The sequence below is a fragment of the Fopius arisanus genome, unplaced genomic scaffold (assembly GCF_000806365.1).
Source record: "Fopius arisanus strain USDA-PBARC FA_bdor unplaced genomic scaffold, ASM80636v1 scaffold00006, whole genome shotgun sequence".
NCBI classification, from domain to species: Eukaryota; Metazoa; Arthropoda; class Insecta; order Hymenoptera; family Braconidae; genus Fopius; species Fopius arisanus.
Window position 1 is genome coordinate 292,843 of NW_011887745.1, and position 24,983 is coordinate 317,825.

The window sequence follows — 24,983 nt, forward strand, 5'->3', positions numbered from 1 at the left end:
GATGACTGATAAAAGGGAGGAGAAGAAGGAAGACCTTCGCCTGCAATTTATCTTCGAATATTTGAAATGCTCGAGTGGTTTAAAACCAGACAAATGGAGCAAAATGATCAATACCCAGGAGTCGAAGGTAGTTCAATAAATAATTGTGCATGGATTGGCGATGTTGAGATAAACCGTGTGATTTTCAGGATTTAATTCTTAAATTCTTCAACACACCCACGGAAAATATGCTAACTATGCAAGTGTCTTCAGCAGGAGTGCTCATTCCTGCCCTGGGAATACAACCAGGCGCCAAAGTCAAGACGTCCTACTTTGCCAGACGACAGCCGGTTAATATTACAGAAGTTAATTACAGGGAGATGCTCATCCCAGGTGATATGTCTCCCAAACCAATTGAGGATTTCGCTGTACTCATGGAGGAGGTATATATCCAAGACTCGTAATACTCTTTACGGAAAGTTCAAGTAGATCATTAAATATTTAATGATCTCCCCCTTAGGTTTATACACCGATGCTCACCAACTCTGAAAATCAAGAGAGATGGCCCCTATTCCTACGTAAAGACGTGGAGAAACGTGTCCACGATATGAAGAATAGTATTTATGAAGTAATTTCAGACCTAAAAAAAATCTATGCGTTTTGAGAGTTATGGTGATTACTCGAAAATGCTGGGTGCCGTAATTTGAGAGTTTTTCAAGTTTATTTAATTCAGTTGAATTTCCAAGTTTATTTTGGCTGAATCCTTTCCCAGCAAAAATTCCATCCCTTCTTCATTTGCATTGAGCTTGTATTTCTCTCCATTTCTTATCAGCCAACTTTTTCTCCTTCAATCTTTTTCAATCTATTCAATTTCCGTTTCTCTCGTCATTGTCACCGTCGACTTTATTATTTTCCGGGGCGGCAGTTTTGACGATTCTGTTGTTTAATTCAATGTATTTCACCGTTAATCGATAGCTCCAAGGAAATATAAACGGCGAGACTGTCTTATCAATGCCATTAGGAATCGAAAAACTTTTCCAAGTGGAGAATTTGACTAGCGATCACGTGGATTATGAACTGAAGTCCAATATCGAGGACACTATCGCCAAATGGAGTTTTCAAATTAAGCAAGTCCTTGCTGAAAGTAGTACGGACATTAAGAGCGACTCTCACCCCCTGCCAACTGCTGGTTACTCAATGAGAATTATTCCAATTAACGATTTGCCTCAATGATTTTTATTCCATTCTTTATTCCCTCAGAGATAGAATTCTGGAGACTGAGACTCAAGAACATTGAGTCTATCTACGAGCAGATGAAAGATCCGAGAGTTAAGAAAATGGTATCCCTTCTTCAAGTGACTGAAAGTCCTTATCTCAACAGTTTTGAGATTTTATTCAAGAATATTATTGCGGGTTTGTGTTGCTCAAGTGTCCTTTTAATCTTGCCTTTTAATCTTCATTGCCTTCTATCATCACCAGCTGTCGTCGAAGCGAGAGACATTTATCTGCACTTGAGGCCATTACAGTCGCACTTTGAAGTGATGGAAGGACTCGATTTGGACGAATTTCAATCTAATATCAAACCATTGATGCATTGCATTTGTTTGGCGTGGGCTAATTCAAGATATTATTCCACCTCAACGCACATTATTACGATGCTGTCCCAAGTTGTTAATATGCTCATTACTCAGGTGTTCATCGATTTATCAGGGATGAGTCCTAAATTTTTTTTTTTTTACAACCAATTATTTTTTACTCAGGCCTCAAAATTTTTGGATCCATCATCACTGTTTGAAGGTGACATAAACGACACACTGAAGAAAGTTGTATCAGTGGTGGAGCTTACGCAGCACTTCTCAGATGTTGTTGAACATTGCAGAGTCAACATTGAGAGTTATTTCAAACCCGAGGTGGAGCCCGTGCTCTGGACATTTCACGAGAAACTCATATTTCACCGTCTATGGAAGTACGAGACACGACTGCAGCAGATTAAAGTAATTCATCCCATAATTTTCCACTCTCGAAGGTCGTCATTTTGATTGTCTCTTCTCCAGAACATATTCGACATTGTCCAGGACTACATGAAACTGGATCGCACAGAAATCGGCGGCTTGAATGGAAAATTTCTGTGTCAGGCTGTGTTTCAAATATACGATGATTTCGTCAAGACATATAACGAATTGGGAGCCGTTCAGGATGATATTCTATTACCGGAGAACAATCATTTCACCAAGACTATTGAAGAATTTATGGAGAAGGTCAATACTTACATCGGTATCAACCCACGATAAAGTGTTCATCATTATCTCTTTAGTTGTGCCCAAGGCGATCGAATTTTATTCTGACACTTTTAATAATCGAATAATTTAGCAACTTCGTATATATTCACCTTGTCAATGACATAAGAACTCTTGACCACTGAAAAATTATAAATAAAGAGTTTTTTTTAACAGATAAATGATTACGACCGGAAACTGGTGACGGTATTCCACAAATCATTCGCAGAATGCCACACCATCGAGGGTAGGATAAAATTTATATGGCAAATAGGATCGATCGCCCTGAGACCAATTCTCCAGTCAAACCTGCTAAATCATTACGAGGATCTCCTCTTAAAAATCCACGAGTGTCTAGACAACGTAAAGGTAAACTTTCAACTACTGAACCACTAGAAATAACTGACTCCCACCAGATTTTATTCGACCGAGGTATGAAAATGAAGGAGGAAGTGGGATATACTCCAGTGGATCAATATTTTCCACCAGTAGCTGGGGCGTTATGGTGGCTGATGAAGTTGAAGCGTCGTACTAATTATCCTGTAGAGTCCCTAAAGTTGATAGATCACCCGGTGCTCGTCAGTCAATCAGCACGCGAGATAGCCGCCAAGTACGAGGAACTCGAGGTACATAATCGATCAACGTAGAAAATACACCGACGAAGGCCTTAATATTTTTATTCGTTCAAGAGCATCATGAACACTGCTGAGAATGAGATATTCACCGAGTGGTCCGACCGAGTACCGGCTATTTGCGAGGAAAATTTAGTCAAAACTCTATTTGTCGTTAACGATGATCGATCTCTCGAGTCTAATTTCGATCCCCAGCTCGATGGAATTCTCAGGGAAACTAAATACATGCACATCATGCATAAGACTGAGCTACCTCAGGATGCCATCGATCTATTCAACAGGACGCAATTTTTCCTTCAAAATAATTATGACATCGGACTTATCATCACTTGGTAGATCAGTAATAACCACGGATTTACAGATACCAAAGACTTGACTTGAAGCATCGAATGTTCTTCAATTAATTATTCATAATCTCATTTTTGCCATTTCCCAAATTCCGAAGTAAAATGGAGATTTTCAGAAATTGTTGGTAGAACCTTCAATCAAAGTGAAATATCAAGTCGACTTTCGAAAGCCATAATTATAAACTTTGAAGACTCAAATTAAAATTTTGAAATGTCTCAAATCCAGAGTTTATTTGTTTTAAAATGGTTTCTCGGTTTGTGTGTAATACTGAACTAACTCGATATTGTATCAACACCAGGTACAATGAAGTGAAGAATAAAAGTTCGAGGGTTGAGATGGAGCTGTTGCAGGAGGAGCTGGAGGTGATTGATGGGACGATTGACGATGGTCAGATCCATTACAATTGGAATTCACCAGGTATGTTTGGATGTTTCTAACGGATTCATCAATTTGATGGTGTTATCGGGGGCTTTTGCAGAAACTCCGGAGTATGTCAAGGTACTCTTGGCCTCTGTGAGGAGCATGCATGCGCGGGTGATGAAAGCGCAGGAGAACGTGGAGAAGCTGATGAAGATGATGTACGAGTGGGCAATGGCTCCTGTGCTGATTCGGAAGGATGGAAAGCCCGAGAATTTACTGGCCATTGGCGAACGCGAGGCTAGATTCGAGAAGAGATATCGGGACATTGAGGCCTTTGGGGAGGAGGTGCGCAGGATTTTGCTCGAAAATTGCAAGCTCTATTTTGATTTGCTGCCGGAGTCGTTTTATTTGAAGGAGGAAGCCGATCTGGCTCCCTCGGATCTCCAACCTGAAGAGCTTGACCCTGATGCAGAGAAATTTGATGACACCGTTCAATCCATGTGCGTGGAATTTTTCAAAGAAGTTTTATCCAAATTTTGAGACCATTGCGAACAACTATTAGACGAAACGTATTTATTTATTATTTATTAGCGGAAATAACTGTACTATATGCAATGAAAGAGGTATTCTCTACTTGTTTTTACCAATGGCATCCGGTGGAAATTTTGGACTCGGGAAATTCTTATCTGTCGAGAAACGATAAATTTTATTGACGCACCAGTGAAATTGAAAAAATCATGATTATTTTTCTTCTAAATCCAAATAATTTTCTTGGGGTTGGACGTTGAGGATTGAAATTCGAAAGACCAATCGAATAAAGTACAACACTTGAAATTTTTTTTTACTCTCTTGTGGAGCAGTGAGACTGACGCAGACGCTGGCTTTGGCGAAGGTGATGAAGGAGAAACAGAAACGCTTACCGTGAACGTGGAAATGACTCCGTCACAAGAACTGAGGAAGCGGGAGAAAGATGAAAAAGAAATGGAACTTGAAGCACCACGACAGGTCAAGTGGAAACCTTACCTCGCTTATATTGATCAGTTGGTATCTGAGGGCTTAGTGCAGGCAGTGTCAACGAGGTACCGAATTTATCTCATCCATTTCAACTCGATACTTTGTTATTTTTACCATTATTTTATTAAGTCCACAATAAATATCGAATACATTCTTTAATTAATTTTCATAAAACTTCTATGCAATATTGATTAACCAATTTAAACTCTTCATTTTTTTTGTATCCGAGGCGAAATTTTTATTAAAAACTTATTAATTTTTTTTTTGTTATTTCTGATCAAATGAAAACTTGATATTTCTATTTTTTTTGTAATATTTTACTATTCCAAAACATATAAAAACCATGTTTTCGTAATTTGTTTATGTACATTATGCGAATTTAAAATATCTTTTTTTGTATTTTGCGAAATGAAGATTTTTCCGTGTAAAATCAAACGAGTATTTTTTTTTAGGGAGAAAATGGGAAAATTGACGTGGCAGTCGTACAATTTCATTTCCAACTCACATTTTTATTGAATTCTCCTCCGCCCGCTGCTTACGTATCAAAACGCAATTTTTCCTTTATTTCCTTGTAATTTTCATCGAGTTTTTCTATCGCGCCCTCAGTATCTGCTACATCCTCGACGACACAGACCCCGAGGCCTCAATTTTCCCGCTCTTCGAAGTGCAACTTTCCTTAGACCCCCCGGATATTGTTTTTCGTCCACCAGTGCAAATAGCCGATCCAAAAGGATTCTACGTATTTTACGAGGGTTTGATGTTCGACATGATGAAAATGGGAACATTAATTCCTCGTTTAGACCCGGAGAAAGCGTTGGAACGAGAAAATTATGGGGTAAGCCATCGTATGAGCAACTGTACAGTAGCTTCTCCACAGGGTCGAGTAACTAATTGCCATTTGCCCCCTTTCCCCCCATACTTTTACCCCCTTCACCACAACGAAAAGATCGATCTGGCTGAGGATTCGAGAATAGTATTTATGCTGGAGGAGACTTGTAACAGAGTTAAGCAAGTGCTGGTTCAGGCCCAAGAGTATGCGCAGGTAAGTTTGAGCCCCGGAGGTCTAATGAACCCATAATTAAGACAAATAAGTCCCCTTACTCATTGTTACGAAATTACCTCACGAAAATTAAGACGTACGAGGAGTATTGTTGGCTGTGGCTGGACGACAGGCAGGAGTACCTGAATAATTTTCTCCGCTTTGCCCGAAGCCTCAATGATGAAGAGAAAGAATTAGCGACCCAATCCCCCGAATTAATTGGCCAAGTCATCAAAGATAAGACACCCGACCTGTCCGACTTCAAACGAGAAATTGATTACTTTATGGATTACTACAAAAAATGCAGTGAAATTGAGAATGAGAAAATCCTCTTCAAGTGGCTCAGAATCGATACTAAGCCATTTAAGCATGCTTTATTGAATATAATCTGCAAGTGGGCATACGTTCTAAAAATGCATCTCGTCAACTCGGTGAACACGAGGTATCATCGTTTCTAGTCTCATGCAATATCAATACTCAAGATGTTTCTCGTCTGTGCTGAATAATCGAAACACTGTCTTATCGCAGTTTAATGCAGTTATCAAATTTTCTGCATGCTGCTGGTGATCGATTTGCCCAGCCAGTGCTCGAAGACGATTACGACGGCTTACTGCAAACCATCTATTATTTAAAGGAAGTGAGGGATAGACAGTACAAAATTGATGACATGTTCGGTCCACTCAAGGTATCCAAAAACGTTTCGTTAATGAATTATTTATCATTTATCCAATTACACGTGGATGGAAAATTTACTGGTAAGCGAGAAGAATTTCATTCGTTTGAGATATTCTAGCGTCGATAACGGGTATCAATTCTAGAGAGACAGAAGATAAAATTTTTGGTTCAAGTCGAATCTCTAATTTGATTAATGGAATTTTTCAGTCTGATATGAGTGGAGTTGTATCGAATAGACAAAAAACTAGAATCAATACTTTTTAGGATATCATCAATCTACTCAGTGACTATCAAGTCGAATTCGATGATCAGACGTTCAACTGGTTGACAACATTGCCAGAATTGTGGACAAGTGTGAAAAAGCTGGCGGCGCAAGTGAAGCAAGTTGTCTCTCCACTCCTTGATCATCAAGTGGATCTTGTAAAGAAACGATTGAACTTCTTCGACTACAGGCAACAACAGTACCTGAAAGCATTCCATAAGAATGAGTTGTTCAGGTAATCATAATGAGAAAAATGTCAGAAGATAATGGCATAACTGAGGATTTCAAGTGAAATCCCCTTCTCAGTGGTTTTCTTATCTCTACATCTTACTTTAATGGCAGTAGAATCTTTTATGAGCACTCGATGTTTGTGCTGTGATACACATCACGTACATCTTGAAATCCACTTCCAGTGCCACATGCAGAGATGTTTACGAGAAGCTCGATACTGTAAATATAGACATTGCGATACTCGAGGATGAATTAAAAACGTTGACGGATACCACTCAGATTTTTGAATTGCCGGGTCAAGAGTTCAAAAGCATTAAAGAAGCGAGGCGAGAATTAAAGCTATTGAAATGTCTATGGGATTACGTAACCGTCATAAAAACGAGTCTGGATGAATGGAAAACGACACTGTGGAAGAAGTTGGATGTTGAGGGAATGGACCAGGAGTGCAAAAAGTTGACGCGAGAATTGAGATGTGAGTGCCCTAACGCTCACGAATGATGGATCAGTATAACGGGGATTAATTTAACCTTGCAGTGCTGGATAAAGACAGCAGGAGCTGGAAATTGTATGGATATATTGAGAGCCAAGTGAAGAATATGATGTCGTCTTTGAGGGCTGTATCGGAGCTGCAGAATCCTGCCATCAGAGAACGGCATTGGCAGCAGTTAATGGTTGAAACACATGTGAGTGATATCCCAAATAGAATTCTCAATTTATCCTCGATTGATTATGATAAAAAAATATTCTCATCACTAGGTGAAATTCACGATGGATGACAGAACAACCCTCGACGATTTGCTCAAACTCGAGCTCCATAAGTACGAGGAGGAAGTTAAAAATACTGTCGACAAAGCAGTTAAAGAGATGGCTATGGAAAAAACTCTGAGAGAGTTGACAAACACGTGGACTAGTCTTGAGTTCAACAAAGAGTACCACGACAGAACGAAACTGAATCTATTGAAAATTGATGAAGAGACTGTTGAAGTACTGGAAGACCATCAAGTAAATCATTGATGAATTCCATTAAGCGCAGAGACAAAATGTTTTCATTTTTCGGGGACTGTTAGCTGTCAGTTTGAAAAATTCATCTGATAACTCATTTCATTTTTCATTACAAGAATTTTCGATTGAAATTCGATAGAATTATTGCATGCGTCATTCCATGGGTGCAGCAAATTTGTTTGCACATGTACATAAGATGTTTACAATTGGAATTAAAAATCTGACTGAGATGATTTATACGTTAACACGAAGGTTTATATAGCTTTTGTTATGGAAGGTCTAAGATTTGTCCGGAAAAATCGTGACGCATAATAATAGATCGATATTACTGTAGAACGTGAGCGACACAAAACGTTCGAGACGCGTCGCATGAATTTCGTAATAACAACAGTTTTGTCACGTGCCACACATGTTTTCCGTAGGAGAGAATAATTTAGCACAAGAAATTGAAATAGAATGAAAAGTCTCTGAATTGATACATTCCACAATGCAGGTACAACTTCAAAACATGTTGAGCTCGAGATTCGTGGGTTACTTCATCACAACAGTAACAGATTGGCAGCACAAGTTGAGCAACGCCGATGGTGTGATCAATACCTGGTTTGAAGTTCAACGTGGTTGGATGCACCTGGAGAGTATTTTCATCGGTTCCGAGGACATACGAAACCAACTCCCCGAGGATTCCAAACGCTTCGAGAAGATAGACCACGACTTCAAAGTAATTATACCGATATCCCTGAGAGGAATATTACATCGATGTTAATTGAATTATGCTAGGATATACTGAAGGATATGCTGGCGACTCCAAACATCGTTAGGGCAACAAATAAACCGAATCTCCTGGAGAAGCTTGAGGAGCTGCAGAGACAACTGAACCTCTGTGAAAAAGCCCTAGCAAATTATCTCGACACTAAGAGATTGGCTTACCCCAGATTTTACTTTATATCCCCAGCAGATCTCCTGGATATTCTCAGCAGTGGTAAATTAACGGAATAACTAAGTGCAATTGATATTCCAACTGGTCGCTTCTATTGTAGGCAACAATCCTGAATTAGTCTGCAGACACTTATCGAAATTGTATGACTCTGTCGCCAATCTCAAGTGGAAAATAGAAAGTGGAAAATTATCGAAAACTGCTAATGCACTGATCGCTAAAGATGGCGAGGAAATTGATATGTATGGTACATGCGACTGCAGTGGAAAAGTAGAGGTGTGGCTGAATCGTGTTACTGATGCCATGCGAAGAAGTGTACGTTATCACTTTAGCCAAGCTGTTGCCACGTACGATGAAAAACCACGTGAACTTTGGATAATGGATTATCAAGCACAGCCAGCACTCTGTGGTACACAGATTTGGTGGACCACCGAGGTGAATATGGCTTTTGCAAGATTAGAGGAGGGATTCGAAAACTCAATGAAGGATTACCAGAAGAAGCAGATTAATCAGCTCAATGCACTCATTATTATACTGTGTGGAGAATTGAGTGAAAATGACAGGCAAAAAATTATGACGATATGCACAATTGATGTTCATGCTAGAGATGTTGTTGCCAAGTTGATTTCTATGAAGGCTGAAAATTCATCGAGCTTTCAGTGGCAGTCACAGCTCAGGCACAGGTATTTCTCGGTGATTCATCATTTAATCACTTGCCAGTGGATAGACTCGTTTGATTAGAGAGATTTGATTAAGATGTTGTCGTTGGAAAATATTTCCATTTACCCATAACGACAAAAATTCATGCAAATTATCTAGCGAAATTGTTGTTTTTACCGTGTGTTTTCGTTAGATGGGACGATAAACTTGGTGACTGTTTTGCCAATATCTGCGACGCAAGTTTTGCATACGCCTACGAGTACTTAGGGAATGTTCCTCGTTTAGTAATAACACCGTTGACAGACAGATGTTACATCACCCTCACTCAATCCTTGCATTTGGTAATGGGTGGAGCACCAGCAGGACCCGCTGGAACTGGCAAAACAGAGACAACCAAAGACTTGGGGCGTGCGCTTGGCCAAATGGTTTATGTATTCAACTGCTCCGAGCAAATGGATTACAAAGTGAGTTCTTGTTTTGTCAAAATTTCGATTAATTGATCGTGATAATCGGCCAGGGAGAGAAATAACGAGCTGATTTTTTCAGTCCTGTGGAAATATTTATAAGGGATTGGCCCAGACTGGTGCTTGGGGATGCTTCGATGAGTTCAATAGGATATCCGTGGAGGTGTTGTCCGTTGTTGCTGTACAAGTCAAGTGCGTGCTTGATGGTGTCAAAAGCCGGAAGAGAAAATTTCTATTTTTCGCCGAAGAACTGAATATTGTCAATACCGTTGGAATGTTCATTACTATGAATCCTGGTTATGCCGGGAGAACCGAATTGCCGGAAAATTTGAAAACTTTATTCAGGTACAGAACAGGTGTGGAACTGGGGGCCAACGCACGCATATGCCAATTTGCATTCATTCACCGCGAATGTTTAATTAAAATGAGAATTAATTCACGAAGAAAATTGAGAGGTTTCGGGGGCAGAGGTGTGCAAAACTCAATTATAACCCGAAATTGTGGCATTATCGTGAATATTAAATTCTACCGTGAATTTATTTCTGAATGAATTCAAATTTAATGGAAGTGAGTGTTAAATTTGCGTAGTGACATCCAACAGAAATACGAATTCATTAAGAATCCACGGGCTATAGATACACATACTTAATTAGAAGTGATTATTGATTAATCACTGAATTAGATTGCATAAACTCGATTGGCGGTCAAGTAGAAAATGTTGAGAGACAGGTCAGAGCAGAAAAAACTAAAATGATCCACCGTGGTTATTCCACTGTTAGACCATGCGCCATGGTAGTCCCAGACTTCGAATTGATCTGCGAAATAATGCTGGTGGCTGAGGGATTCCAGGAGGCGCGTTTATTGGCACGAAAATTCATCACACTTTATACTCTCTGTCGTGAACTACTTTCCAAGCAAGACCATTACGACTGGGGACTGAGGGCAATCAAGTCCGTTCTCGTTGTTGCGGGAAAATTGAAACGTGGCGATCGCCATCGCCCCGAGGATCAAGTTCTAATGAGAGCACTCAGAGATTTCAATACACCAAAAATTGTTACCGACGACACTCCAGTTTTCATGGGACTCATTGGTGATCTCTTCCCAGCCCTCGATGTACCGAGAAAGCGAGATCTTGAATTTGAAAAAATGGTACGAGGTGCTGCTGTTGATTTGAAGATGCAACCGGAGGATGGTTTTATTTTAAAAGTAATTATTTCAATAATTAAATAATTAATTAACCTTTTCTGCGAATCGATTTCGATTTGACTTCTCCATTATTTACAATTTACTGAGATAAATAATAAATAAAATGAAAATTTTGACGATTTTTTTTATTTAATTCCCTCGTTCCATGGAATACATTAAATTCAAGGTTGTTCAACTGGAGGAACTTTTCAACGTGAGGCACTCAGTGTTCATCGTGGGTTTCGCTGGAACTGGCAAAACTCAGGTATGGAAAACTCTCTTTCGAACGTACATGAACCAGAAACGAAAGCCCTACTACAACGATCTCAACCCCAAAGCTGTGACCAACGACGAGCTGTTTGGAATTATCAATCCAGCGACCAGAGAGTGGAAGGATGGGTAAATTGATATTGCAATCCAATCCGAATATTCACTGACAAGTGGAAATTCTTCACCTATTATTAAATTTCTATCCATTCCCTCGAATATCTTAAAATATGCAGGACTGTTCACTCATCCTCAACTCTGAGGGAAATGCTCTTAATTAAATTAACAATTGTATTTTAAATGTAGCAGATTAAATTAATGGAATTCTGTACGGTTGATTAATTCCGGATGCAGTTCATGAAGTCCTTTCTTTATTAGTCCGTTTCCTTTTATTGGATATTATTCAGTGACGAATGTTAAATGGTTTCATTAAAAAATCCAGATTGTTCTCGGTGTTGATGAGAGATCAAGCGAATATGAGTGGCGATGGACCAAAGTGGATAGTCTTTGATGGGGATATCGATCCAATGTGGATAGAGTCTCTCAACACTGTGATGGACGACAATAAAGTTCTCACCCTAGCCAGTAACGAGAGAATAGCTTTGACTAAACACATGAGACTACTCTTTGAAATTTCAAACCTGAGAACTGCAACTCCAGCTACTGTTTCAAGGGCCGGAATTCTCTACATTAATCCCCAAGACTTGGGCTGGAATCCGTAAGATTTCACTAATTCCACAAAATATCTGGTGATGAATGGATTTTTTTCACTGTATAAATTTTTAGATACGTAACCAGTTGGATTGACACTCGTGATGGAAGTGAGAGAGCAAATCTACTCATTCTCTTCGACAAGTATATCCCTTCCCTGTTAGAAGCCTCGAAGGTTAAATTCAAGAAAATCACGCCAATCCCAGAGATATGCTCCATAGAAATTCTGTGCAATCTACTGGATTGCTTTTTAACCCCTGAAAATCTACCGCCGGAGTGCCCAAAAGAGTGGTACGAATTATACTTCGCCTTTTCCTGCATTTGGGCTTTTGGCTCGCCGACATTCAAGGATCAATTAGTTGATTGGCGGAATGAGTTCAGCAAATGGTGGCTCAATGAATTTAAAACCGTCAAGTTTCCGGCTAATGGAACAGTGTTTGATTACTTCATTGATAATGAGACTAAGAAATTTTTTCCATGGAGCGAACGCATGGGAAAATTCGAATTAGATATGGATATTCCCCTCCAGGTACATAATAATCAACAAATTCGTTCAATAATCGATTAACACCCCAGATAAAATACATGGTATTTTCTTTCGCAGTCCACCCTCGTTCCGACAGGTGAAACAACTCGTCTTCGCTTTTTCATGGATGTATTAATGAAGAAAAGAGTGCCAATAATGTTGGTTGGCAGTGCTGGCTCAGGAAAGAGTGTTATAGTCATTGAAAAACTCGCATCTCTCCCCGATAATTACAACATTGCAAATGTTCCCTTCAATTATTATACAACATCCGGTGAGAACACCGTCAAAGACTGTCGGAAACAATTTCATTGACGAAAATAAGCCGTTTATTCTCATTCATTTCGTGTTAAATAACAGAAATGCTGCAACGAGTCCTCGAAAAGCATCTCGAAAAAAAAGCGGGACGCAATTATGCACCACCGGGGACGAAACAGTTGGTGTACTTTGTAGACGATATGAATATGCCGGAAGTCGATACCTACGGTACCGTACAACCTCATACGTTGATACGCCAACATATGGATTATAATCATTGGTACAGTCTCATTTATCTCCAATTAAACAATAGAATTATTTTATTACTGAAAGAGTAATGCTAAAATGGAATGCATAATTTTGTTGAAATTTCAAAATCAATACAAAACTCAATGAATTTTGTTTAATAATGATGCGTTTTTTTTTTCACATCCTTCAATCCCCAATTAAACAATATATTGTAATTATTCTCATTAAATTTCAACTGAAACTTTTGAAATGATCAGTTTTTACTAATAAATTTACAGCGCAAACTGTCACAACGCTAAATACATCAGGAGCTGTGATTTAAATTTGATAGATTACAATTAACGATGATTAAAAAATTGCGCTGAAATTATAGGGCATTAAAATATCAATATCGACATCCTCATTACGAATTTACCCCAGGTACGACCGGTCGAAGCTGACGCTGAAGGATATCCATAACACGCAGTACGTATCCTGCATGAACCCAACTGCAGGAAGTTTTACGATTGATCCACGTTTACAGAGGCACTTTGCGGTGTTCGCTGTTAGGTAACACCTTGTATAATTCATAAATTCTCCCCCCTCAATTCACCTCATTCCCAAGATATTTTCCCACAGCTTTCCCGGCCCCGACGCTCTAGTCACAATTTACAGTCAGATGCTGCAACAGCACTTGGCAAATCCACTTCAAAAATTCAATCCAATGCTGCAAAAAGTGGTGGAACCACTCATAAATGCCGCTCTATATACCCACGACAAAGTGACGACTAGTTTTCTACCAACTGCTATCAAGTTCCATTACACATTCAATCTACGTGATTTGTCAAATTTGTTTCAAGTAATGTTGTTATTTGTATAAGAGCGGTTGCCTCCGACCACTGGATATAACCCTTCATATACAAATATTGAGAAACTCGGTATAACACTAAATTGCAGGGCTACCTGTTTGCAAACGGTGAAACAATTCCCAATTTGAGTGCTGGTATACGCTTGTATGTGCACGAAGCTACCAGAGTTTACTGCGACAAGTTGGTTAATTTCGAGGACAAAAGGGCCTTTGAAGCACTCCTCCAGGATGCAATTCGGAAAAACATATCGGTTGGCAACTTCACTATTTGTATGCGCTCTTACACCGAGACATAATCAGCAATGAATACGCGAAATAGAGAATAGAATAGAGTAGCCACGAGAAATCCACTCAAAAGATTATTTTCACTTTTATAATTCCTACGATTTTTTACGAAATAGAAAAGGTCCAATGAAATACTATGAAATTTCAGTGTGATATTTATTTTCGAAAACTCCACCGACCATTTTAAATACAGATTGCTAACAATGCAGAGCGATTTCGACAGGTGTTAATTAATAATGAGGATTAATGCTTCAATTAATTTCAGGAGCTAGAGGAGACGACGGTATTTGCCAAACCCATTATTTATTCCCACTTTTCCGAGGGAATGGGCGATCCCAAATATATGCCAATTAGGGAATGGCCGCAGTTGATTAAATTATTGGAGGAAGCTGTGTTGAATTACAATGAATTAGTGAGGAAATCATTATGAAATTATATAAATGAAAATGCCGTTTATTGAGGGAAAAATTTCAGAAGAATTACCGTGAAAATAATGTGAAAATTGAAATTAATTTCTAAAGAAAAAATGTAATAGTGAAAATTCTGATCAGTGCCGCTTTCCAGATGAAAGATAATTTCCCCATTTCTTGCTTTTTGGTAATTTTTATTATATTTTTCTCTCAGTACAAATTTCTGATTATTAGGCACTGAATTTTCTATTATATCATGATGTGCGTCTTGGCCGAGTGTTGAATTTAATCAAATGAATTTTGAATTGGCAAATAATCAGGTGGCGACGATGAATTTAGTCATGTTTGAGGATGCGATGTGTCACGTCTGTCGTATAAACCGTATTCTCGAGTCACCGAGGGGAAATGCACTGCTAGTGGGTGTTGGTGGTAGTGGAAAGCAATCTCTATCTCGTCTAGCCTCTTTCATTTCAAGCCTCGAGGTGCAGTATAATTCCGAACGAATTGTCACAGGAGAATTTGGCAAACACAATTTTCACGAGCTCAAATATCATGCGTCTTGGTGTGGTACCCAATTCAGTTCATTCCCAGGGAAATAGACAGAGAACTATTTTCAAACTAAAACTGATGTTCTCGGTTGAAGAACAGTGCTCTACATTTACACTAAAAATATTTTCCATTCCATGACTTTCCCTGGCATTAAGTGAAACATATCGTTTGCTATTTGAATTCTACGAAATTTTATTTGATATTGAAATGTCTTTTGGTCATGGAAAAAATTATTTTTTTTTCTCATCAAGACACGAAGTTTCTCATTCTAAAATGTATATAATTTATTGAATTTCAATGCCAGGTATTCCAAGTACAATTGCGCAAAGGCTACTCGATAAGCGATCTAAGGGCTGACCTAGCAGGTCTCTACCTGAAAGCAGGCTTGAAGAACATCGGTATAACTTTCCTCATGACAGACTCTCAAGTAGCGCAGGAAAGATTTCTAGTCGTTGTCAACGACATGTTGGCCTCTGGAGAAATAGCTGAACTGTTCGCCGACGACGAAGTTGACAATATAGTGAACTCCGTGAGAAATGAGGTTCCTCAAAATTCAGTGAATATTTTCCTCTAAAGTCTCCCGGCAATCTTGCTGACAATCTGCTCTACACGTGTATTGCAAAAAATAAAATTATTCAATAACGCGATAGAAAATTGAGGAGGAAATCAACCCATCAAACCTCCCGAACTCCACCCCCATCCCCTGATTAACTCATTTATTTTTAATAGGTCAAGCAGACGGGAATGATGGACACGAAGGAGAATTGCTGGAAATTCTTTATCGATCGTGTACGTCGCCAATTGAAGTGCGTGCTGTGCTTCTCCCCAGTTGGTGCAACCCTCAGGAAGAGAGCCAGGCAGTTTCCTGCTTTGGTCAATTGCACGTCCATCAACTGGTTTCAAGATTGGCCTCGTGACGCCTTGGAATCGGTTTCCGCGCGTTTCATTGGGGTGATGATTCACACTATCAACATATTTTCATCCTGATACGAGGCAATATAATTGATCCCCAGGAATTGGAGGAGCTGCCAAGCCAATACCGCATATCCGTTTCCCGATTCATGTCTTACGTTCACTCCAGCGTTAACGAAATATCGGAAATTTACCTCCAGAACGAGAGGAGATACAACTATACAACCCCGAAGTCATTCCTTGAGCAGATATCCCTGTACTCAAAACTCTTATCCGAGAAAATAAGCAACTCCCAGGGGATGATTGGACGACTGGAGAACGGATTAACGAAACTGGCCTCTTGCGCTGAACAGGTACCAAACAATCGCCTCGCAGACGCGAAAGATCGATAATCCCCGGTGAAGGGGGAGGAAGGAGATTTCGCAAGGAGAATAAAAGCCATTTTCAATTTTCTCGCACGAACTAATCCAACTCGTACCCTCTCACTTTTCATATAAAATCCCTCACAGGTAGACGACCTGAAAGCGATTTTAGCTGTTCAGGAAGTTGACTTGAAGAAGAAGAACGAGATTGCTGACAAAATCTTGGCTGAGGTGACGGAGGAGAACACAAAAGCGGAAGTGGAGAAAGCGATAGGTAACAAACTCACTAGATTGCACGAAAAGTTACTGAGGAGTGTCATTGAGACTGGGGTTGGGGTTGGGAGAGAAAAGGAATTGGATAGACGTAAAACGGGCTGATTGTTCTCCATTGCGTTCACAAAGTTTCCGAGGAGGAAGTGAAGATAGCGGAGATTAAGGAGAGAGTATCAGAGAGGCAAAAACGGTGCGATGAGGATTTGGCCAAGGCAGAGCCAGCTGTACGTCAAGCTGAGGCTGCATTGGACACTCTCAATAAAGTAAATCATACATTTTTATTTGCTCCTCTCTTTTTTGCCCAACATTATATTCAAATGATTAATGAAATAGTATCAGCAGATGCAACAGTAAATATTTGAGAAGCTGAGGTTCTTGAAATAATCTCAATATTAGCCCTTGAAAATGTCTCTCCGTGTGGAATACATCTTCAGAGGTGGTGTAAGGATGCCCCCAATGATTAAACATTTGATATTGTTATAGAACAACCTAACCGAACTGAAATCCTTTGGCACACCACCGGAAGCCGTTGCAAACGTTGCGCAAGCAGTACTCGTTCTCTTTTCCCCAAAGGGCAAAGTCCCGAAGGATCGAAGTTGGAAAGCCTGCAAAGCGATGATGGGCGGTGCTGATGCTTTTCTCTCAGCTCTACGAAATTACGACAAAGAGAATATTCATCCGGACGTTGTGAAAGCCATACAACTCTACATCAACGATAAAGGTTGTCGTCTTTGTCATCTTACACTTCATTCATATTTCAACTCATTCGAGTATCGATTCACCCTAAACTAGAAAAAGGTCAGGCCGAATGAACTTGAGAAATCGCTCTCAATCAAGTCGATTTACCTCTTGATTCCAGCCCATCGAAATCAAGTGAAATGATATTGGAATAGGAAATTTCTCGTCGTAAATCAAATCGAAAATAAGCTAGCGTCAATAATTTTTTTTTGGGTGAGTTTGACAGCCTAAACTAATCTCTCTTCCAGAATTCGAGCCCCAATTCATCTACTCCAAGTCCCAAGCCGCCGCTGGGCTCTGCAGTTGGGTCAAGAACATTATGGTCTTTCATTACATCAATGAAAGCGTGAAACCATTGAGACAGGCGTTGGTCCAGGCTAATGCTGAATTGAAGACCGCCATGGAGAAACTCACAGCCCTACAGTCACGGTTATCGGTGATTAATGTCCTTCCATCATCAATCATCGAGTATCAGCCTTAATTATCATTCGATGGATTTCAGGAACTGCAAAAAGTATTGGAAGTCCTCGGGGCTAAGATGAGTACGGCCCTTGGGGAAAAACAAAAGTGTCAGGATGAGGCTGATGCCACTGCATTGACTATCGATCTGGCTAACAGATTGGTCAATGGTCTAGCTTCGGAGAAAGTTAGATGGATTGAAACTGTTGCCTCGTACGTATTCCCAGGACCATTCCACAATTTACAGATCCTCCCAGGATTTCACTTTCTCTTCACAGAAACTTCACTCATGAATATATGCCGCATAAATGGTTTTTTCTTTGAATTTACGAAAAAACCACTTTTCAATCAAATAATTATTTAAAACGACACGATCAATTTCCAGATCCCAATTAAATTGTACCCAGAGTTCAGTATTCATTCGACTTTCAAGACCTCTGAAAATCAATTGATAAGACGCCATTGTTACGCGTAATTCGTCGACTTGAATTAATCCCCTAATCACAACCAATTGTTCCCAGGCTGAAATCATCGAGCGTAACAATTCCGGGTGACGTTCTCGTGGTGACAGCATTTATATCATACGTCGGTTGTTTTACACGAAAATACAGACAAGACCTATTGAATATCCACTGGTTACCGTTCCTGGATAAATTGGAGACCCAAATACCCCGGACTCCCGATTTAGATCCACTCTCATTGTTAACGGACGACGCGCAAATTGCACAGTGGAACAATGACGGTACAGTCAATTCATCTGTATTGCCAATCCGGCTTTCAATACCAGTGGAATGAGCGAGCTTTTATTGTAGAAATCCCCAACTATTCTCCTCAATTAGGTCTACCGGCTGACCGGATGTCAGCAGAAAATGCGACTATCCTGACGAATTCGTCCAGATGGCCGCTAATGATTGACCCCCAATTGCAAGGACTCAAATGGATTAAAACCACATACGGTGATAGTTTGAGAATCCTGAGACTGTCCCAGAGAAATTATCTCGATCGAATTGAATTTGCAATATCCAACGGCGATGTTGTTTTATTGGAGAACATTATGGAGAGTGTCGATGCAGTCCTGGACCCAATCTTGGGTAGAGTGCTCATAAAAAAAGGCCGGTAGGTACATGTGAGGCAGTTGTCAAAAGCTTTCGGAACTGAATCTCTCCGTCGTTCGTCACATGTGTCTGTGGCCCCTTACCGGAATGCCCTTCTCCCTTCAATCCGAGATAACGCTTCTTTTCCTTCTTCTAAAATGGCTTTGCTATACCCTAAACCCTTCTCACCTATTTCGGCATTCCTCTCATTCTTTATTTTTATCGTTCTCCCTTTTCTCCCGCAACCTCTCGATTTTTTCCTTCCCTATTCGCTCCATTTTTTTCTCCTCTTCTTCCTTTCGTTCCGAATTAAGAGCTCTCCGTGCATTCCTTGCATTTATTCTCCAGTCCCAAGTCAGCTACAATAATTCCCCTGCTACTATTATTGTAATTATGTTATTATTTATTTTTGATTTATCTGCGTCTGCCATACACGGTTTTTGTTAGCATTTTTTTTCCTCTTGTTATGGTGTTCGTTCTCTTCATTTTTTTAAATATAGGTCTCATATCTCTTGAATAATCAACAGGCCCTTAATCTGTACCCTAAATTCTTCTCACCTTCTTTCGCTCTTTCTATTTCGGTATTTCTATATTTCTCCTGTTTCTCCTGCAATCTCTCTATTCTTGCTTTCCTTTTCTCTCCCCTCATTGCCGTTTCCTCTTTTCTCTCGAATTAAGAAGCCTCCGGTGTGCATTTCTTGCATTTATTCTTCAGTATGAAATTAACTTGGAGAATTTCCTTACCACCATTATTATAATAACGCTATTATTTATCTTCAATTTGGCTTGCATGTTTTTCTCGTAATTATTTAGTCAATAAAACTCGATGAGTGAAAGTATGGTAATGATGTCGAAATGATAAAACCGATGGATTTTATAACAGAGCAATCAAGATCGGGGATAAAGAAGTGGACTTCAGTCCCAAGTTTCGTCTGGTCCTCCAGACTAAATTAGCAAATCCACATTATAAACCAGAGATGCAGGCGCAAACAACACTGATAAACTTTACTGTCACCAAGGACGGCTTGGAGGAACAATTACTGGGTGATGTTGTGAAGGCTGAACGTCCAGACTTGGAGAGCACAAAGGCTGAGCTCACTAAGCAGCAAAATACCTTCAAGATAACACTGAAAACGTTGGAGGACGATTTGTTACACAGGCTCTCATCAGCTGGGCCAAATATCCTCAGTGACGTTGCTCTAGTCGTTAATCTTGAGACAACAAAGAAAACAGCTGCTGAGATTGGGATTAAAGTTGCTGAGGCTAAAGTGACTGCTGTGAAAATCGATGAGGCGCGTGAATGCTATCGTCCAGCAGCCTCCAGAGCCAGCTTACTCTATTTCATTCTAAACGATCTCAACAAAATCAATATGCTCTATCAGTTCTCCCTCAAGGCCTTCAGCATTGTGTTTCAAAATGCTATTAAATTTGCCGAGGAATCCGATAATATCGCTAAGAGAGTTGGATTATTGATTGAGAGCATCACTTATCTCGTTTTTATGTACACCAGTCGAGGACTCTTTGAGAGCGATAAACTTATATTTCTCTGTCAAATGACTGTGCAGGTGGGATTTATTATTCAATGATGTCGAGAATTCCGTAGTTGAGTGGTGGAACATAGAAGATGAATATGAAATTATACTCGTCGCTGATAAGAGACGGATGAAAATCATCTTCATAAAATTATGTCAATTCTGAAATTTATCTTCTCTTGATCTGCTACTTTACTAGTGAATTCATGATTGCACCATGCATCGAGATTCTTTTACAGTCAGATATCTTCACTTGCTCATCAAATTTTATTGACCCACATCCCTAGATACTTCTGCAAACCAATGAAATTCTACCCGATGAACTTGACTTCCTTCTCCGATATCCCTATAAACCAAATGTCCAGACTCCTGTCGACTTTCTCAACAACACCAGCTGGGGTGGAATAAAGTTTCTCAGTGAAATTGACGATTTCCGGAATCTCGATCGTGATATCGAGGGCGCCGCCAAAAGGTGGAAAAATTTTGTTGAATCGGAGACACCTGAGAGGGAGAAATTTCCACAGGAGTGGAAAAATAAAACTGCCTTTCAGAGATTGTGCATTTTGAGGTGTTTGAGACTCGATAGGATGACTTACGGAATCCGGTAAGAAATAAACTCAAAGAGAGCAATTCCTTGAAATAATTTCTGTGCTAGCCAAAACGAAGGACTAGAAAAGGAAAAGGAAAATTCCACTCGCATCACTCAATTTGTTATTAAATAACCGGCAAATTGTTTTAATCCATTGCATAATTTCAAATGGAATTCAATTCCAACGCAGGTGCTTTGTGGAAGAGAAAATGGGACAAAAATTCGTGGATTCGCGTTCGCCACCGTTCGAGAAATCGTTTGAAGAAACAAGTGCATTAACACCGGTATTCTTCATCCTCTCACCGGGCGTTGACCCCTTAAAAGTATTGATTTCACTGCTCACCCACTGAATTCCCTCAATCCCTCATAATTAACTAAACTCAACGATTTCTCAAGGATGTAGAGAAATTAGGAAAGCAATTGGGCTTCACCTTCGATCGAAAGAACTTCCACAACGTATCATTGGGTCAGGGTCAGGAGCCAGTTGCTGAAGAATCGATGGATGTGTCGGCGACAGAGGGCCACTGGGTGATACTCCAGAATGTTCATCTAGTGAAGAGTTGGCTGGCAAATTTGGAGAAGAAAATGGAACAGTTGTCCGAGCATCCACACACCGACTATCGTTTATTCATCAGTGCCGAGCCCAATGCGGATCCCCATGAATCAATAATACCCCAGGTACATCTCCAATCCAGGGTGCATTGGATCATCTATTATTGCAGTGGTATCCGATCTGTAATGGTTTTCGATATCAACAGGGAATTTTAGAGTCCGCTATAAAGATAACGAATGAACCACCAACTGGTATTCACGCCAACATTCACAAGGCTCTGGACAATTTCACTCAGGCAACTCTGGACTCTTGCTCAAAAGAGTCAGAATTCAAAGGTATTCTCTTTGCGTTGTGTTACTATCACGCTGTCGTTGCCGAGAGGAGAAAATTCGGACCTCAGGGATGGAATCGAGTGAGTTTTCATGAATTATTCGGTGAACAATGGCTTTCGAGGCACTCGTTCTGATAACATCACCGACAAAAAAATTCAATTGATCTCGATTTTTCTGGGAGATTCATTCTATTGAGATATTTTCTATTGAAATTTCTCGACGTGAATTTTTCAACTTTTTTTTCGACTGCATTTTTTACGTTCGCTCATTAACTATTTGCGGTGTACTTCGGCTACCGAGGATATCGGGCATTCGCTGCCGATGAATTCAATCACTTCTGGTCAATAGACAGTTGTGAATATGATATTTCGTTGAAGATGAAGTATTTTTAAGCACGATGTCAGAATTCCATCGAATTCCTTCTGACAGTTTTACAAATAATCGACTTTGCACCGAACTCCTCGGTTACATGTGTCGACACCGTGTGAAATAGAAAATTAGAAATGAAAATCAATTTAAATGATTAAATTTCCGATCGTAATTACATTTCAATGTGCCTCGCCTGTCTGTCTGTTCTCAATTTCCCCACAAGTACATTAATAGCAGACAGGTAAAAAAACGTCTGAAAATTTGTGTTTCGCCTGGATTCAGAGATATTCCTGGGAGACCTAGTTGTTATTTAAATTGACCTGTCCTGTTTATTCTATATATATACTTTTCGGTTAAAGATTAAACCAAAAATTCAGTATTCATAAAATATGTTGTGCACTCTATGTTATGCACTCGTGTTTACCTCAACCGTTATCTGTATCTCTCTGAAGAATCGAGTTATCTTTGTTTTCCCAGAAAATTGGGCTTTTCCCCAAATTGAAAATTTCCAGATATATCCATTCAACGTTGGCGACTTAACAATCAGTATTTCCGTACTGTACAACTACCTGGAGAGCACCACGAAAGTACCCTGGGAGGACTTGCGCTACCTCTTCGGTGAAATAATGTACGGTGGACACATAACGGACGACTGGGATCGTCGCCTCTGTCGAACATATTTACTAGAGTACCTCCAACCCGATCTTATCGATGGCGATCTTAGCATAGCTCCGGGTTTCTTAGCACCGCAAAACAGTGATTACGCTGCTTATCATCAGTACGTAGATGACTATCTTCCACCAGAGAGCCCAATACTCTACGGTCTCCATCCCAACGCCGAAATCGGCACGATAACCATCATAAACTCTTTAAAAATCCTCAAGGATTTACCCATTTTTTCACGTCCAAGGAAAATTCCGTCCATTTTCTGACGCATCGTCAGATGTCATCGGACGTGAGATTTATTTCTCTTCGAGTTTTGATTATTGTTCGAGTCATGGAGAATAAATGATTTTTCCTCGGATAGTTGTAATTTTGGATAAACATCCTTGCGAAAACAAAGTTAATAACATCGTCAACATGCGAAACACTGTTTCCCCCAGGTTTTCTCACAACGACGTCTGAGAATTTGTTCAGAGTGGTTTTAGAAATGCAACCAAGAGACACCGGCGAGGCATCCGGTGGTGGTTTTTCCCGTGAAGACAAAGTCAAAGGGATAATCGAGGAGCTCGTTGACAAGCTGCCTGAGGAATTCAATATCCAAGAGTTTATGAGCAAAGTCGACGACCTGACACCCTACACGATAGTGGCTTTCCAGGAGTGCGAGAGAATGAATATCCTGTGCAACGAGTTAAAACGATCGCTCCACGAGTTGAACCTTGGATTAAAGGTAAACTCAGTAGTGTTTATCTACCGCTGATTGATGTAATTGAATCGAACCACTAGGGAGAACTGACCATCAATGCCGACATGGAGGACCTGCAGAACTACTTATTCATGGATAATGTGCCTCCCTCATGGACGAAACGTGCTTATCCCTCGAGTCTGGGCTTGACTGGTTGGTTTGTTGATCTATTAAACAGAATCAATGAATTGGCCAATTGGACGACGGATTTCAATGTTAGTGGGATGAATAAAATGGACGTTATGGGTGATTATTTGACTGGTTTATTTGTTGCAGTTGCCGGCATCGGTGTGGCTTGGGGGATTCTTCAACCCTCAGTCCTTCTTGACTGCAATTATGCAGCAAACAGCTAGGAAAAATCAATGGCCGTTGGATAAAATGTGTTTACACTGCGAAGTTACTAAAAAGCTGAGGGAGGATTTTAATTCTCCACCTCGCGAAGGGGCTTATATCAACAGTTTGTACATGGAGGGGGCACGATGGGATACACAAGCTGGCACTATAGCTGAGTCGAAATTGAAGGAGTTGTTCCCCCAAATTCCCGTGGTTTACATCAGGGCTATTACTCAGGACAAACAGGAACTCAGGAATATGTATGAGTGTCCGGTTTATAAGACCAAGTTCCGGGGGCCGACTTATGTTTGGACTTTCAATTTGAAGACTAAGGAGAAGGCAACTAAGTGGACCCTCGCTGGCGTTGCTATATTGTTGCAGATTTAAATCTCTACCTGAAATATGAAATACTTCATGACTATTTGTCTTCTATTTTCAAATTTACAATCTGCGGAAGTTTAAATAAAAAATTTGGACTTCACGGTTAACATCGGAATAATTATTTTATTCGAAAATAGACTAGCAAGAAAGTGAAGTCATTATTCATTAATTTAGGGTTTTTCTTTTTTTTTATGATAATAATTTATATCATTATAACGGCACGAGAAAGTTATTTTAATTAAAAACTCATTGCAAATTAGATCTCTAGTTTCGATAGACGTGAAAATTGTGGGAAATAATTGAGAATTTTTTTAGGGTCGTGGGGAGATGGAGAGTTCTGTTGAATGTGTTGGACTTTGTTGCAGTGATATTGATCCCGAATTATTTTACTGTGTTATTTTATCAGGTGGGAGTCACTCAATGGTGGGGAAGATGTTCAGGCGCCTTTTTATTTGAAGCTAGATTCCTTCGTAATTAAGGTAGGGACAGGT

General features: G+C 39.9%; 1 protein-coding gene across 1 annotated transcript; it reads left to right on the forward strand.

Annotated features, from left to right (window-relative positions):
• Nucleotide 1: 1 nt before the first annotated feature.
• On the forward strand, nucleotides 2-24,498 carry LOC105273569 (dynein beta chain, ciliary-like). The gene is made up of 57 exons (XM_011316076.1): nucleotides 2-127; nucleotides 189-422; nucleotides 500-607; nucleotides 955-1,168; nucleotides 1,240-1,392; nucleotides 1,459-1,670; nucleotides 1,740-1,973; nucleotides 2,034-2,237; nucleotides 2,433-2,624; nucleotides 2,672-2,881; nucleotides 2,945-3,219; nucleotides 3,534-3,652; nucleotides 3,714-4,084; nucleotides 4,460-4,674; nucleotides 5,216-5,444; nucleotides 5,556-5,651; nucleotides 5,744-6,090; nucleotides 6,177-6,333; nucleotides 6,588-6,820; nucleotides 6,999-7,288; nucleotides 7,351-7,499; nucleotides 7,573-7,818; nucleotides 8,312-8,536; nucleotides 8,596-8,797; nucleotides 8,856-9,435; nucleotides 9,606-9,876; nucleotides 9,959-10,221; nucleotides 10,656-11,082; nucleotides 11,249-11,460; nucleotides 11,771-12,046; nucleotides 12,115-12,568; nucleotides 12,644-12,836; nucleotides 12,923-13,100; nucleotides 13,490-13,618; nucleotides 13,688-13,907; nucleotides 14,006-14,167; nucleotides 14,467-14,613; nucleotides 14,932-15,093; nucleotides 15,465-15,701; nucleotides 15,890-16,111; nucleotides 16,174-16,425; nucleotides 16,582-16,708; nucleotides 16,837-16,970; nucleotides 17,191-17,428; nucleotides 17,694-17,881; nucleotides 17,948-18,117; nucleotides 18,426-18,646; nucleotides 18,744-19,020; nucleotides 19,882-20,563; nucleotides 20,818-21,134; nucleotides 21,310-21,442; nucleotides 21,516-21,797; nucleotides 21,878-22,084; nucleotides 22,886-23,219; nucleotides 23,477-23,763; nucleotides 23,820-23,993; nucleotides 24,055-24,498. Exons 1-57 carry the CDS (start codon nucleotides 2-4, stop codon nucleotides 24,496-24,498), a joined length of 13,641 nt encoding a protein of 4,546 aa, XP_011314378.1.
• Nucleotides 24,499-24,983: the final 485 nt, after the last annotated feature.

Excerpts from the sequence above, each read along its gene's own strand:
- LOC105273569 (XM_011316076.1), top strand. The coding sequence starts at position 2 with ATGACTGATAAAAGGGAGGAGAAGAAGGAAGACCTTCGCCTGCAATTT. Across the intron at positions 19,021-19,881 it reads GTGCTCATAAAAAAAGGCCG|AGCAATCAAGATCGGGGATA; the intron begins GTAGGTACATGT and ends ATTTTATAACAG. Across the intron at positions 23,764-23,819 it reads AGTTGAACCTTGGATTAAAG|GGAGAACTGACCATCAATGC; the intron begins GTAAACTCAGTA and ends TCGAACCACTAG.